A 14,797-nucleotide genomic window follows, 5' to 3' on the forward strand; every position below is an offset into this window, starting at 1 on the left:
AGGAATATGTGTGTGTGTGTGTGTGTGTGTGTGTGTGTGTGTGTGTGTGTGTGTGTGTGTAGAGAGAGAGAGGGACAGGGCACAGGGTGAGCTGAATATGAAGGATTGATAGCTAAATAAAAAATTAAGTGTTGTGAGGAATGTAATAGGAGAAAGAGAAAGGGAAAGGTAGAGTGTAGTAAATCATCTCATATGAAAGAGGCAAGAAAGTACTTTTACAATGGAGGGGAAGAAGGGGGAAATGAGAAGGAATAAGTGAGCCTTCCTTTCATAGGATTTGGCTACAGGAGGGAACAACACACACACTCAACTGAGTATAGAAGTTTATCTTAATCTACAGAAAAGCAGGGTGGAAGGGGATGAGAGGGAGGATAACAGAAGGAAGAGCAGATTGGGGGAAGGGGTAATTGGAATCAAACACTTTGATAGAGGGACAGGTCAGAGTAGAGAATAGAATAAATAGAGGGCAGGACAGGATAGAAGGAAATATAGTTAGTCTTTCACAACATGACTATTATGGAAGTGTTTTGCATGAGTACACATGTATAACTTACATTGTATTGCTTGCCTTCTCAATGAGGGATGGGGAGAGGGGGATGGAGAGAATGTGGAACTCAAAGCTTTAAAAATGAATGTTAAAAATTGTGTTTACATGCAACTAGGAAATAAGATATTTAGGCAATGCGGTATAGAAATCTGTCTTGCCTTACAGGAAAATAGAAGGGAGGGGGATGGGGAGGGGTGACAGAAGAGAGGGAAGATTAGATGAAAAGATAATCAGAAGACAAGCTGTCCTGGGATGGGGGTAAGGGAAGACAGGGAGAAAATTTGAAATTCAAAATTTTGTGGAAGTGAATGTTGAAAACTGAAAATAAATAAATAATTTTTTTTTAAAAAAAAGAACTAACTGAGCTGGTCTCTTAATCTGTTGATCAGCATGTCTGCTGGCAAACTCCAGAAGAAGATAGTCACCTATGGATAAGTTTACCTGTTTATCCAGAAAGACAAGGCGTGGTTGCACTGGAAGTTCTATTCCTACTTCTCCATTGGATGGCTGAACTTGGACTGAAAGGGTATATGGTTGTATATATACCACACCACCAGTATCAAGACCACTTGAATTTCTTGCCCAGTGAGAAAAAAAGAGAAAAAGAGAGAAAAAAGAAGCATTCATGAGATTACAAATTTGCTGAAATCACTATCTTCTTTTCTATGCAAGTGTCACTAATTCAGAAATTAAAATTTGTCTCTAGGTGAAAGGAAACAGAAGACAGTGAACTTGAACTAATATCATTGGTATTTTTCTCAATAGCATTTCTTAGACAGTAAAAAATAAATTGGCTTAGTTAAATTTTAATAACAATGATTGGGGCAACTAGGTGGCCCAATGAATAGCACACTAGCCCTAGAGTCAGGAGTACCTGAATTCAAATCTGGCCTCAGAGAGTTGACACTTGCTAGTTGTGTGACCTTGGGCAAGTCACTTAACCCTTTGCCTTGCCACCCCTCCTCAAAAAAAAAAAAAAAAGAAAAGAAATAACAACAATAAAAAGGAACTATGGGTTGATAGATTTATAGATTCTATAAACTTTGCTGCAGGATATTAATTATCACTGCTGTTATTTATTGGAAGAGATTCTTCTTACAGAGAGACAAAATTAAGGACTCACTGGATTGCAAGCTTCTTGGTGGAAGGGGCTACTTATATTCAATATGTATTTGTTTAAGACATAAAAGCATGCCAAGCGCTAGATCACACAAAGATTTTTTAAAAAAACAAGTCTCTTCTCTCCAGGGCTTACAATCTGAAAGAAGAAAGAGACACCAAATACTCTGAGAGATACAAGAAAGGAGAGATCAGAGATGGATGAAAGAGGGAGGGACAGAGGTTTCATGGAAAAGCTACATTTATGTTGAATTCTAAAAGCAAATTTTCAATAGGTAATAATGGGAAGGAAATGAACTTGTCCCAATGGACAAGAACAAAGACCCAGAGTCAAGTAAGCATACATCTCCACATTTAATCACATCCTAACACCAGTATAGTGCTTTGCATGTAAGGGACATTCAGTAGGTCTTTGTTGGTTAATGAATGAAGAAATGAAGAAATTAATGAATGAACTGATTTACCTAGTACTAGGAAATGACTCACACATTGGGGAGAAACTAGCTTAAGTTTGCTAACCACTGGTAAAATGAAATGATAAAATGGGAATAGAACACTTAATAAATCTTATAACACCAAAGAAATGTGAATTGTTATTAATATTTTCATACTTTGAATATTACTAATATTTGGTGGGAAAATCCATGAGGGTAAGGATCATCTCTAACTCATTTTGTATCAGTTCCAGTATTTATCAAAATGTTGCATATAATATAGAGACTTAACAAATTTTCATTGAATTAATGAGTAACTGTATACATGAAAAAATTAATGACTTAGGAATTTCCAATCTCTAAAGTTGCCCCTTTCATATTAAACCTCAAAAAAGGCTGGGCATAAAGGTAATAGCTTTCATAAGGCTGTGATCTCAAAAATGAACACTGTTCCCAAACACAAATAAACCAGAAGAAATGAAGTGAATAGTATGATCATTCACTTACTTTATACTAGGGAATCTCAATATTTTGTGTGGAAGAGGGACTTTTCATTTCTCCACAGCTCTGAGACCAGGAGGGGAGAAATCTGAGTTTCTTAAAAGATAAGTGGACATAGTAAGATAAGTAGTATATCCCAACCAAATCCCAGAGCAGGAGGTCTTGCTTCTGTCAATTTTCTCCCTTCCCCAAAGGGGAGAGGAGGAGCCCGGGTTAGAATGTGTTATGGTTGTGACACTTGGACTGGAGATCTATCTAGCAGAAAAGATTACAAATGCTACCTATTGATTTTTATATACAGTCTGGTAATCCTACAGAACATATCATACTACTATATGCACTGGTCCTAATTGCCGTCCGTTAGTATATTTAGAGTAAGTAGGTGAACCAGTTTTCTGTTTTAATTAACCAATATGAACCAGGTTAAAATTTAAGCCATAATCACCATTGCTCCTGGTTTCCTCAATCTCTACTCATGACTGTACTTTCTCTCCTATGAGTCCCAGGCTTCTGGGAGATTCTAAATTCATTTTCAGTTCAAATTCTGCCCCTAACCTAATCCTTGCATACTTTCCCTGAAGAGCTGCAAGTAAGGGGAAACCATTTGGGTAGAAAAAACTGACAGACCCCCATCATAGGGTCTGACATATCATCAGTGATACCAAGAGACCTAGTAGCTGGGGGAAAAAAATGTCTGAGCACTAGCTAGAAACCCCTTTCCTGACACACTTTTAAGTTTATTGTGAGCAAACATGTCTTATTAAACGTAAACAGCATCCCACTGGAGGTCAGAGACTTGCTGCTACAGCATATCCCAAGGTAATACCACTTTAAGCTCCACATAAACTCTTAAGCAGTTTCTATCCTAAAACCAGACCGTAGGTGGTACAGTTTTTTACGATATGTTATAATAGTGCAATAAATCTGTTAGCTTAAAATCGAATCTCCGTGGCCTTTTAGAGAAATCATCATTAAATGCAGGGTCCTGTTAATGATGCCATCCAAGTGAAATTGTTTAATCTGCTAAGGGGGTGAAAGGTCACCAAATGAATTTTTTATAATACATCAACTTGACACGCAATAGGGAAAACTGTAATAGATAAAAGCCAAGGAAAAGGGCACTGTCTTCTTCTGATAGGTCAATAGCAGCCAAGAGAGTCACTCATCCACTTTCCCTTCACTATGGTGCTCCTTTTCCATTTAATATGGACACCCAATTAATACCTCAGCACCACAGACAACCTCATTTTAGGTGACTTATAGCAATTTCTCCCCCTTCCCTGAAATGAAAGTGATCACAATACATCATAGCATTGTGCGAATTAACGTTAATTGATTCGAGTTACCAAGCACTGATGGGCCACTTATATAATCTAGGCGTTATTGGGTGCTGGAAGGGATGGAGGGAAGATTAGATTCCAGTGTCCGTTGCTGTGACGACGGGAGTCACCTGACACCTTGTTAGACAGTTGTAAGGTTCTATTGCCGGCCCCAGTGGGGTCGTCAGTAAACTGGAGTGATGTCCAAACATCATTACACGCTGCTCCGATATTAAAGCAAAGGGATTAGCACCTTATTGCAAGCAACCTGGATTTGTCATTGTGCTGTCGTTATCCAATTTCCAACTGCTAATGTAACTTTGGCCTGCAGGCAGAAGGACCTACAGCCAAACTTAAAGGGGGGGGGGGAGAAAAAGCCCACCCCCCCAAATTTAACCCCTCATTTGACATCTTCCAATAACTAGTGAGGAGTGTGAAAGAATTTTTTTTCCTATATTGCCTTAAGCAGAGGATAAAAGAGAAGAAGCAACAAGAGCTGGAAAATCCACAGTTCATGGAGTTTTCATGCCCCCTTTATCTCTTGCTTTCTTGGCCTGCCAGATTTAGGATTTTTAACTGAAAGGAGGGAGTACAGAAGGAATGTATCATAGAGAACCTACATTCCTCTTCCAGGACCAGCAAACTAACGTATCTTACCTATGTCAGCTGCCCTTTTTTTTTAAGCATGGGGAAAAGGATTGGTGATAACACCATCTCTCTCTCTATTAAGGTAGATAACCTTAAAATATATTTAGGCTTTGACAAAGAGTTCTAAAGTATTCTGTGGTTTTTCTATCTCTATTATTTTGTAAAGATTACAAAAGGCAAACTAGCTTATTGGATAATGAGCATAGAAGAAAATTTAATTCCAAAAAGATTCTGAAGTTTTGGTTCTCTGAAAAAGATCCACCAATTTCAATGATCCCAAGCTATTTCCTCAAGCCAAACCTCATCCTTTTAATGTTATATACTTTTAGTGACTCTATATAGGAGTCACCTATACATACATACATATATATATATATAGTATGCATGTATATATATACATATATATGCATAGGTATGTGTGTGTATATATATTTGACTCCATATACAAGTCAAACAATTGGAACTGTGAAAGACCCAAAAGTCAATAAAGAGACATATAGTGGGAGCAAACAGGCTTTAGAATATCACCAGCAAGAGGCATTATGGGACAGAAGAAGGAGCACTAGCTTTGATTACTTCAGTTCGAATTCCACTTCTAAGGTTTACTACTCATGTGACCATGAATAAGATTCTTAACCTTTCTAGATCTCAGTTTCCTCATCTGTAAATAAAAGGATCCCTGTCATCCTTCCCAGCTCCCAATCTATGATCCTGAGTGATAAAAGCTGTTATCTGAGATATATGATTGGAAAAGCAGGTGAGCTTGTTAAGTAAAGAAAGCAAAAGATGGTAGATATATGGACTGAAGATTGCTCTGATACCTATATACTGTTAAAGTACCTACTCTAGTGGAAGGCCTTCATCAGATTGGGTAAATTACCCAGATAGGATTTGTGGGAGGATATAAACACAAGTTGTATAAGATGAGAAGGTAGAGATGGGTATCAATTTGCAGCATCAGAGAGAGTACTCAAACCAATGAGATGATGGATTAATTGAAGTACCTAATAGAATTAAGCATCCCCTTTTCCTTGTGTGTAATGCAATGGAAAAGACCCTTGACTAGAAGTCAAGTGACGTCAATATCAACATTAGTTCTATCAAGAGTCCATTATTTATCCCTCACTTTTCCTATGTGTTTGGCTCATGTTATTTTTCTAATTATCCATTTCTTTGTACAGAATTCTTTTGCAGAATTTATGTGTTTCCATTTATCACTATCAAACAAGTCTCCATTATCCTTTGGGGGATAACAATTCATTTTTTTCTGAAAATTTTAGAATTTTGTGACTTGTAGCCATATCATATCAGTAGTAGAAAATTATTTGTTTGTTTGTTTTAAAGGCTGGATCTTTGTTGCAGGCAATAGTAGCTTGAGACCATTAAAAGAAGTCTCCAGAAGCGCTCTCTTTCCACATTCCTTCCATTTAATGTTGGTATCAGTTCATCATTCTGTTGAAATGTCTGTCAAAGATATATGTGGTAATGAATGCACTCTATGGGTTGCACATTCAATTGTATGTTATAGTTGGGACAATGTTATGTTGAGTAATTTTTCAGTTGTGTCTGACTCTGGGACCCCATTTGAGGTTTTCTTGGCAAAGACACTGGAGGGGTTTGTCGTTTCTTTTTCCAGCTCATTTTACAGGTGAGGAACTGAGGTAAGCTTATAAGGGTCTGAGTTCAGATTTGAATTCATGAAGATGAGTTTTCCTGACTTCAGGTCCAGTGCTCTATCTACTGCACCACCTAGCTGGGGAAATAGACTTTCTTTATCCACTTGGTTTCCTCTGTGTGGATGGTTAGTTTGAACTCTTTAGAAAGGTAGCTACCAACAAAAGAAAATAAATTCCCTCACAAAGAAGAAAGAACTGTTTATTGGGATAAAAATAATAAATATTAAGAGGAGAAAGGCCCACTGCCTCTGATGATCTGTGACAAAGGAAAGAGAAACCAGGCAAAGTCTGACTTGCACCATAGATTAGGGAAAGCAGATTTCAATGGGTTGAAAAGAGGTAGGATAACATGAACTCAAATTCTTTCGGGAAAATAAGGGACAGAGGGATACAAAACTCTCAAGAATGCAATTCTGAAGACATGAAGAGAAATGATTCCACAGGGAAAAAGAGGAATGATCTGAAGAGACTGATATAGGTATACAAAGAACTCATCAATCAATTTAAGATTCTAAAAAAGGCATGCAAAAAATCATTGACAAATATTTATTAGTCATCTCCTATGTGTCAAGCATTGTGGTAGGTGCTGGGAATAGAGCTGCAAAATTGCAATGCTGTCTGGCCTCAAGGAGCTTATATATACACATCTACATACATGTACATATGCATGTATATATTAGGAAAGAAAATAAATTCATAAATAAGTGTGTGTAAGCACATATGAAATAAATGCATAATAAAGTAGGTGGGCATTGTCAACTAGAGGGGATGAAGAAAAGCTTAAATTATGCTCAGCACACTCTTAAAAGCAAGAAAATTTGTGCCAAATTTTAGAAAGATTTTCATCAAAATGGTTACAATTTAGAAAAATAGTTTTGGCATTAAAAGAAGTAAGTTTTGCTTATGTAGAACTTCTATTTCATGTGGAAAGACTAGTTCTTTAAGGATGACAGAAAAGGGAGAATATATGCCCAGATGGAAACATTTGGGTTTATGATGCCACATATTCACGGTGATACACAGGAGGGATGAGTTGAGATTATAAAACTTTCTAAAAATATGAAATGCTACATATCTCACTAATCAGATTCCTCTCAGTTTGGGTATTCTTGAGACCAATAGTTCTCAAAACTTTTCCAAATTGGAATTCCTTTAAACTTTTAAATATTATTGAGGAATCCAAAGAGCTTTTGTTTATGAGGGCTATTTTAAAAACACTTACTATATTAGAAATTAAAACTGATTAATGTCGACATATTTATAATTCATTTAAATAATAATTTAATTACATGTTAACATAAAATATGCATTTTAATGAAAAAATAGCCGTATTTTCCTAAACAAAAAAATTAGAAGGGTGACATTGTTTTACATGTTTGCAAATTTCTTATCTCTTGCTTATCTATTGTAATATGTTGTTTTAGTTTAAGTATGTGAAGAAGATCTGGTCTCACATTGGAAAAAGGTGGAATATTATTAATAGGGCAATAAAATCATAATAATTATTATGAAAAATGTTTTGACCTCAGTAACCCCATGAAAAGCATCTCAGGGATCCCCAGGGGTGTTACTTTGAGAACCAATGCTTTAGATGCGAACATTTTTCATTTCCTTGCACTTCAGACTTTAGCTAGCAAGTAAGAGGGAAACTATAATGTTTTGTCATCATCCAAACAAAGTAGCATTCTCTCTGAAAATCAAGTATCTGTCCGTTGAAATACCTAAAAACTCATTGATACTAAGGAGAGTCAAATGTCTCAAGTAGAGCCTGGCCCATAGTATAAATAAGCCAGCCATCTTGCCTCACTTTTCTCTGTTGGATGCCTGAGGCTAACCCTTTAACTCATCAGTTTTAGTGGTAACTCCCAACTCCCAATGGTTAAAGTTGGCCAAAGGATCTGGACAAAACTACAAGGCTGTCTGCCATATCATGTAATAATTAAACCCACTGGAAAGCTTTTGACAGGTGCTTTGTTCTTTGGTGTGGACTTGCTCAGGCACACACAGTGGATCAGGAAATAGGCATTCTGCCTGAGAATACTTATGTCATGTGTCTAGATCCACCATCTAGATTTTGGACGCATGGAAAGAAACAAGACAGAGGAAATATTCCAAAATCCCCACAGAAAATAGATGATATGATTTTTAGAAGTTAGTTTCTTATTACATCACAAATGTCAAAGTCAAGAGAGATTCAAAATGGCCATGACAGATGGTGGGTAATAAACATAAGTGATGATATGGAAGCCATAACCTGTTGATAAAATAATGTGCTGTATATTTGTCTGTCTCTGCTCTCTTGGCTATTTCTATCTGTTAAGCCTCTTTTTGTCTCTTTTTGATTTCTGTACTCCTTGAATTTGACTCCCTCCTGCCCTGTCCCTCAAAAAACCTTATCCTCAAGAAACTCATCAGGAATATTTCATCGACTTTGATATTCACACCACAACAGTACCCACAGTTAATTGTCTTTGACCACTGGAGACAGATGGCTCTGGAGGACAAAGTGAGGCTGGTGATTTTGCTCATCTCTCCCTCACTCAAATCAAAGTCAACTGCAAGTCATGTTATCGTCTCCCCTGTGACTGGAGGACTGTAGGAAGAGAAAAAAAATCCTCCTTAAGCCTCCATTTAAACATTTCATTCCCCACTAGCATCTTTCCCTGCATTCTTTGGATTCCATTATTGTCATGTCCACAGTACCACTCCCTCCCATCTCTTTGTAGCTTCTTTTTATATCTTAACCCATTAGTAAAGTCCTTGAGGGAAGGAATCATCTTTCATTTTATTTGTACTCTTAGAGTTTACTTAGCACAGTACTTGGCACATGGTAGGGTCTTAATAAATGTTTATTATAGTATTTTAATTTTTTAAAAAATGTTCTTCAGTTGTATTCAAAATACCTATAATAACTTTTAATACTCCCCAAACTACCCCTTCTGGAATGATGTCTGACTGGGAGGAGGGGAAGAAGGCAAACAATAATGTTTAATAATGAAGGTATTATTTTCTCTTTATTATCTATCCACATGAACATAATCTATAGATATAGGATCTCCATGACCTTGGGCTAGATGAAAAATCATGAGGCTGAATGAAACCCGGGTCTATCCAAACTTTATGACTTGGACTATAGATAATTTTGAGGCTTTTTTGTGTATGTATGCACCTATATATTTCTACACATATATATTCAAATAAAATTTGCATTGCATTAACTAATACCTCACATGTAGTGTTTTATAATTTGCAAAGTACTTTACAGACATAATCTTTTGGGATCCTCATAACACCCTTGGGAAGTAGGTAATATTTATTTTTGTTGTTCAGACATTTGAAGTCCTGTCTAACTCTTTGTGACCCCATTTGGGGTTTTCCTGGAAAAGACTGGCAAAGAGTGATTTGCCATTTCTTTCTCATTTTACAGATGAAGAAACTGAGGCAAACGGAGTTAAATGACCTGTCCAGGGTCACAGCTGGTAGGTGTCTGAGATCAGATTCGAACTCAGGAAGATGAGTCTTCCTGACTCCAGGTCTGATGTTGTATCCACTTCATCACCTACTGCCCCATGATATTACTCCCAATGTATATATGATGAAAATGAGGCTGAGAGAAGTTGAAGTGACTTTATTAGCTAGTAAGTTCCTGAAGCACTTTTGAGCATTTCTTCCTAATTCCAAGTCCATTACTCTTGATGTATGAGTGTATACATGTATATGTATGTATATGTATACCTATATGCATATATATGTGTGTGTTTATATATGTGTATGTGTGTGTGGATATATATATATACACATACATATATATATCTCCATACACACACATACTTAGATGTATGTGTGTATATGTATACATATACATATACACACATACATCTAAGTATATAGGTACATGTGTGTATCTGAAATCCTCTGATTTTATTGCTATAGGGAACTCACTGGAAGCTTGCTTCTCCCATGAAGATCTAAACTTAGATAGTTGACTCAATGTTTAAGTTACTTGTCCATAGTAATATAGCCATTCCATATCAGAAAGTAGGAATTGAATCCAGAGTTTCCTAGATGTGAAGTTTGGCCTTTATCCATTACCCCCTAATGCTTTGGTGTGTGTATGTCTCTCTATCAATCTCTGTTTGTCCATTTCCAGCTGCCTCTGTCCTGACTAGCAATTCCTTCCTTTCTTTCTTTCCCTCCCTCCTTCCTTCCTTCCTTCCTTCCTTCCTTCCTTCCTTCCTTCCTTCCTTCCTTCCTTCCTTTCTTCTTTCTTTCTTTCTTTCTTTCTTTCTTTCTTTCTTTCTTTCTTTCTTTCTTTCTTTCTTTCTTTCTTTCTTTCTTCCTTTCTTTCTTTTTCTCTTCCTTCTCTCTCTCTCTCTCTCTCTCTCTCTCTCTCTCTCTCTCTCTCTCTCTCTCTCTCTCTCACACACACACACAGAAACACACACACACACAGAGCTTATTTTAACTTTGATTTTCACTATTCTTCTGGGTCATCAGGTCAATCACAATCTTCCCCCCTCCAATTATTTAATTTTCTTCCACAGACCCATCAACCTGAGATAAAATATAAACTTCTCAATTTTACCTTAAGACCCTTCACAATTTGGTTCTAACTTACCTTTCTAGACTTTTTTCACACTATCCCCTCAGACATCTATTAGCTGTGTGAACTTGGTTAGTCACTTAACCTTTCTCACCTTCAGTTTTGCCATCTGTACAAAAGATCAATAGAAGTACCTATCCCATAAGAATGGTATGGCAATTAAATGATACAATATATGAAAAGCACTCTGCAAATCTTAAAGCACTATATTGTGATTATTATTATATTTTTATTATATAGTCTCTGTTCTAGTCCAGTGACTCTCATGCTGTGAGCAGCCAACCCCAGGGCAGGAGTGGGTTGATTTATTGCAAGGGATGGGGGGCAAGAATGCATATATGTACTATGTTTATACTTGATTTTTATAGAGATACAATAAGATATACATTAGGAATTCAACTACTATCAATTCTGAAGTCTGCAAATTCTCTTGATGTTAAAAAATTCTCCTGGCACTTGAAAAATTGCAAACCATACCAGTATTTGTTCCCTGAGCTCATATTTTCCCCTCATCATCTCTCTTCAGGTCATTTTCTTGCATGTAATCAATAAATCAGCAAGTATGAAGTATCTAAAGTTTGTCAGATACTCAACGAGTATCTCCCTTCTCCATGAAGTCTTTCCTAAACCCCTCAGTGATTCCTCTCCTTCCTCAAGATTTTCTAGAGCATATTGTTTTAACCTCTTCTTAACTCATCACAATCTATTTGCACTACGTTTGTTTGTGTGTATGTCATAAACCTACAAGTTATAAGCTTTCTGAGGGCAAGGATTATCATTTTTCAGCTTTCTAACCCAGTACCTATCACAATGCCTTGAGTTTTATAGTCATTTAAGTGATAAAATTATATTTATCAATTAATGTATGATAGGCAGGACACTCAATTACCTCAATTTTGTAGTTAGGGAAACTGAAATTCTGTTTGGTCATCCCTTTCTCCCTTTAGATAGGTAGGTGCTTATGTGGAAGGGTATTTAACTAATGTACAATCTTGAACAAAAGTACTAGGGATTTCTCTCCTGGTTTTAATTGTATTGAATCTTGGATCCATCAGAGATGTTAACATAAAAGTAATTACTGCCCATTAAATATTAATTGATTATTTATTAACAGCAACACCACTGAGATGAGAAAAAAGATTGAGCCTAATTGAACTGAATGTTCAATATTCCAAAATGCATTTAGTAAAATATCCCAGAAACTAAATGTTATTATTTAACTTTGTTTTTTTAATCAACAAAGATATAATGAACCTAATGTTGAAAGATATTTGGTTTATCTATTTCTTCAGTAATGGTGATGACTTTCATAAAACTGTTTATTTTTTCTAACCCAGATAGATAGATAGATATAGATAAATCTCTGTATCTATCCTTCTGCTTAGGTGAGAGAATATGAATAACTTTATGAAAGTTTCATATTTACATATACATGCATATATTTATACAAACATACATATATACATATATATGTTGATAGATAGACAGACAGACAGACAGACAGACAGACAGACAGACAGACAGACAGACAGATAGATAGATAGATAGATAGATAGATAGATAGATAGATAGATAGATAGATAGATAAACAGGATAACATGATATTCAGGCTGGAGGCTTATTCTCCCCTCTTGATTATCACCTTCTTCCAGTTAGGAACAAAAAAAAGTTTGTAAGCTAGAGCTAGAGAGGAGCCCCTCTTATCCATTCATTCTTTTATTCAGCTCAAGTGCCATTTCAATTAATCAACAATTCAAGTCAGCGAACACTTACTAAGAACCTTCTGTGTGTTAAGGATGGTGCTGGGTCCTGAAATACAAAGACAAAAGTGGGGCGGTCTCATGGATCTTACATTCTACAGGAGACCTATCTTGTCCTCCCTTCCCACCACCATCTTGCCCCAATTTTTTCTGTTAATGTTTTAATTTTATTCTTTGTTTTATATTGAAATTACACTCTCCAAATTTTCTAATGACCTCATAATTCCCAAATCTAATGGCTGTCTTAATCTTCCTTCTTCTTGACCTCTCTGTGGCATGTATCATAGTCAACAACCTCCCCTTTCTAGATAGTATTCCTTGGTTTTTATGAAGATACTCTCTCTTGGTTTTCTTTCTACTTATTTAATATCTTACTCAGGTCTTTTTCTGGATTTGAAATTTTTATATAGATAGACATAAATAGATGTTTAGATAGCTACACATAGATACATACGTAATTATATCTATTACATAGATATAATTCTGAGTTTAAACACTTCCCAAAAAGCATTTCCATATTCACAGTAGAACACAAAAAAGGTCCACATGTGAAACTGAATCTCAACTTCATTGTTGTTATTCAGTTGTGCCAGATGTTTTGTGAACCCATGAACCATAATGTCAATAGAGTTTTCTTGCCAAAGAAACCAGAGAGGTTTCCTATCTCCTTCAGTGGATTAACACAAACAGAGATTAAGTGACTTGTTCTGGGTCACATAGCTAGTAAGTGTCTGACGCAGGATATAAACTCAGGTCTTCTGATTCTGGGTCTAATGCTCTACCCACTGAGCCACCTGACTGCCTCCACGTATGTATAGGAGAAATCAAGCAACATTTGAAACAAGGTCTTAGCCGCTTGATTAGCACCATAAAAGATGGAGGATATAAAACTGATAGAACATAGATTGAATGAGAGCACCCAGATCAGAGGAGGTGTTTTCAATCCAAGTTGATTGCTAGTCTTCATTCTTGAAGACAACCAAAATGACATCACATTGTTAGAGTCAAGTTACAGTCTTCGGTTAGCTGGTTGTGGAATGCATTCTATCTATTGCTGTTTCAAATCTCGCTTAAGATTGAAACTGACTATAAAAAAAAAAAAGCTCTATCCTTGCTTGGTTTCTGAGAAAGTCATTGATAGATTATTGTTTATAAATTTTGAAGTAGAGTAGCTATCTCATAGCTTTTCAAACTTTAACTCTGAAAAGTTTGTACCTAAAAGATGTATTTACTTTAAAATGAGGGAAAGTTCCTAATTATCAATAGGATATGTACTAATGTATATTTGTACAACAGCCATGTTGAAAAATCCATGTTTAAAAAATATTCTCCTTTGAGCCTTTACTATACTTTTCCAGAGCCAATAAAAAACATGAAAACAAGTATATTTTGCAGTACAAAATAAATAACTGGAAGAATAACCAGGATGTTGCAAATCTGTATATTATTGTATAAATGAATGTCAATTTTTCTATTTGTGTATGTCATCTTTGGAAAGAATGCAGAGAAATTTTAAGAGTTCATAGTGATTGATAAAGTTTTCTTTTTGGGACTATAAAGGTTTGAAAGATATTTTATACGATTTTACTTATTTGCAAAATGAGCCTAAGCCCTTAGGAAATAACAAAAAAATGATTGTCTGTTTTTAAAACATCCTCCCTTTTTTGCCTTTTTTATCTCTTTAAAAGATGGAAAAGGGCAGCTAGGTGGTAGAGTGGATAGAGTTCCAGACCTGGAGTCAGGAAGACTCATTCTCCTGAGTTCAAATCTAGCATCAGACATAATAGCTATGTTACCCTGGGCAAGTCACTTAACCCTGTTCACCTCAGTTCCTCATCTGTAAAATGAGTTGGAGAAGGAAATGGCAAACCACTTCAGTAGCTTTCCCAAGAAAACCCCAAATGGGGTTACAAAGGGTTAGACACAACTGAAAATGACAACACCACCAAACAACAACAAACCGATAGAAACTTATTATAAATTATTGTTTTGTGATATATATACACATTTGCATAGTAATTATAAACATTTGGTATAAATATATGTGCATATATCACATATTCACATATATGCCTACCTGTATATGGCACCCTCCTACAATGGAGTTCTTAGATTTTTCTCCCCCTCTCCAGCTCCCCTCCTGATACTTAATCACCCCTTCAGGATTAGAAAATTTGATATGTTGGAAGA

The 14,797-nt window shown here is 36.0% G+C and overlaps 1 protein-coding gene across 10 annotated transcripts in view; it reads right to left on the reverse strand.

The window, feature by feature from the left end:
- The window catches only part of PKHD1 (PKHD1 ciliary IPT domain containing fibrocystin/polyductin), a 640,097-nt gene that overhangs the window by 57,132 nt on the left and 568,168 nt on the right, over positions 1-14,797 (reverse strand). For 7 of the 10 annotated variants that reach the window (XM_072642432.1, XM_072642436.1, XM_072642431.1 and 4 more), the window contains one exon: positions 989-1,124. In XM_072642432.1, the coding sequence (XP_072498533.1) occupies positions 989-1,124 (136 nt within the window). Of the gene's footprint in view, positions 1-988; positions 1,125-8,703; positions 8,838-12,354; positions 12,657-14,797 lie in introns of those variants that run through there. The other 3 variants (XR_011974316.1, XR_011974315.1, XM_072642438.1) reach the window with 3 other exon arrangements.

Source organism: Notamacropus eugenii, chromosome 2 (genome assembly GCF_028372415.1).
Source record: "Notamacropus eugenii isolate mMacEug1 chromosome 2, mMacEug1.pri_v2, whole genome shotgun sequence".
Classification (NCBI taxonomy): domain Eukaryota; kingdom Metazoa; phylum Chordata; class Mammalia; order Diprotodontia; family Macropodidae; genus Notamacropus; species Notamacropus eugenii.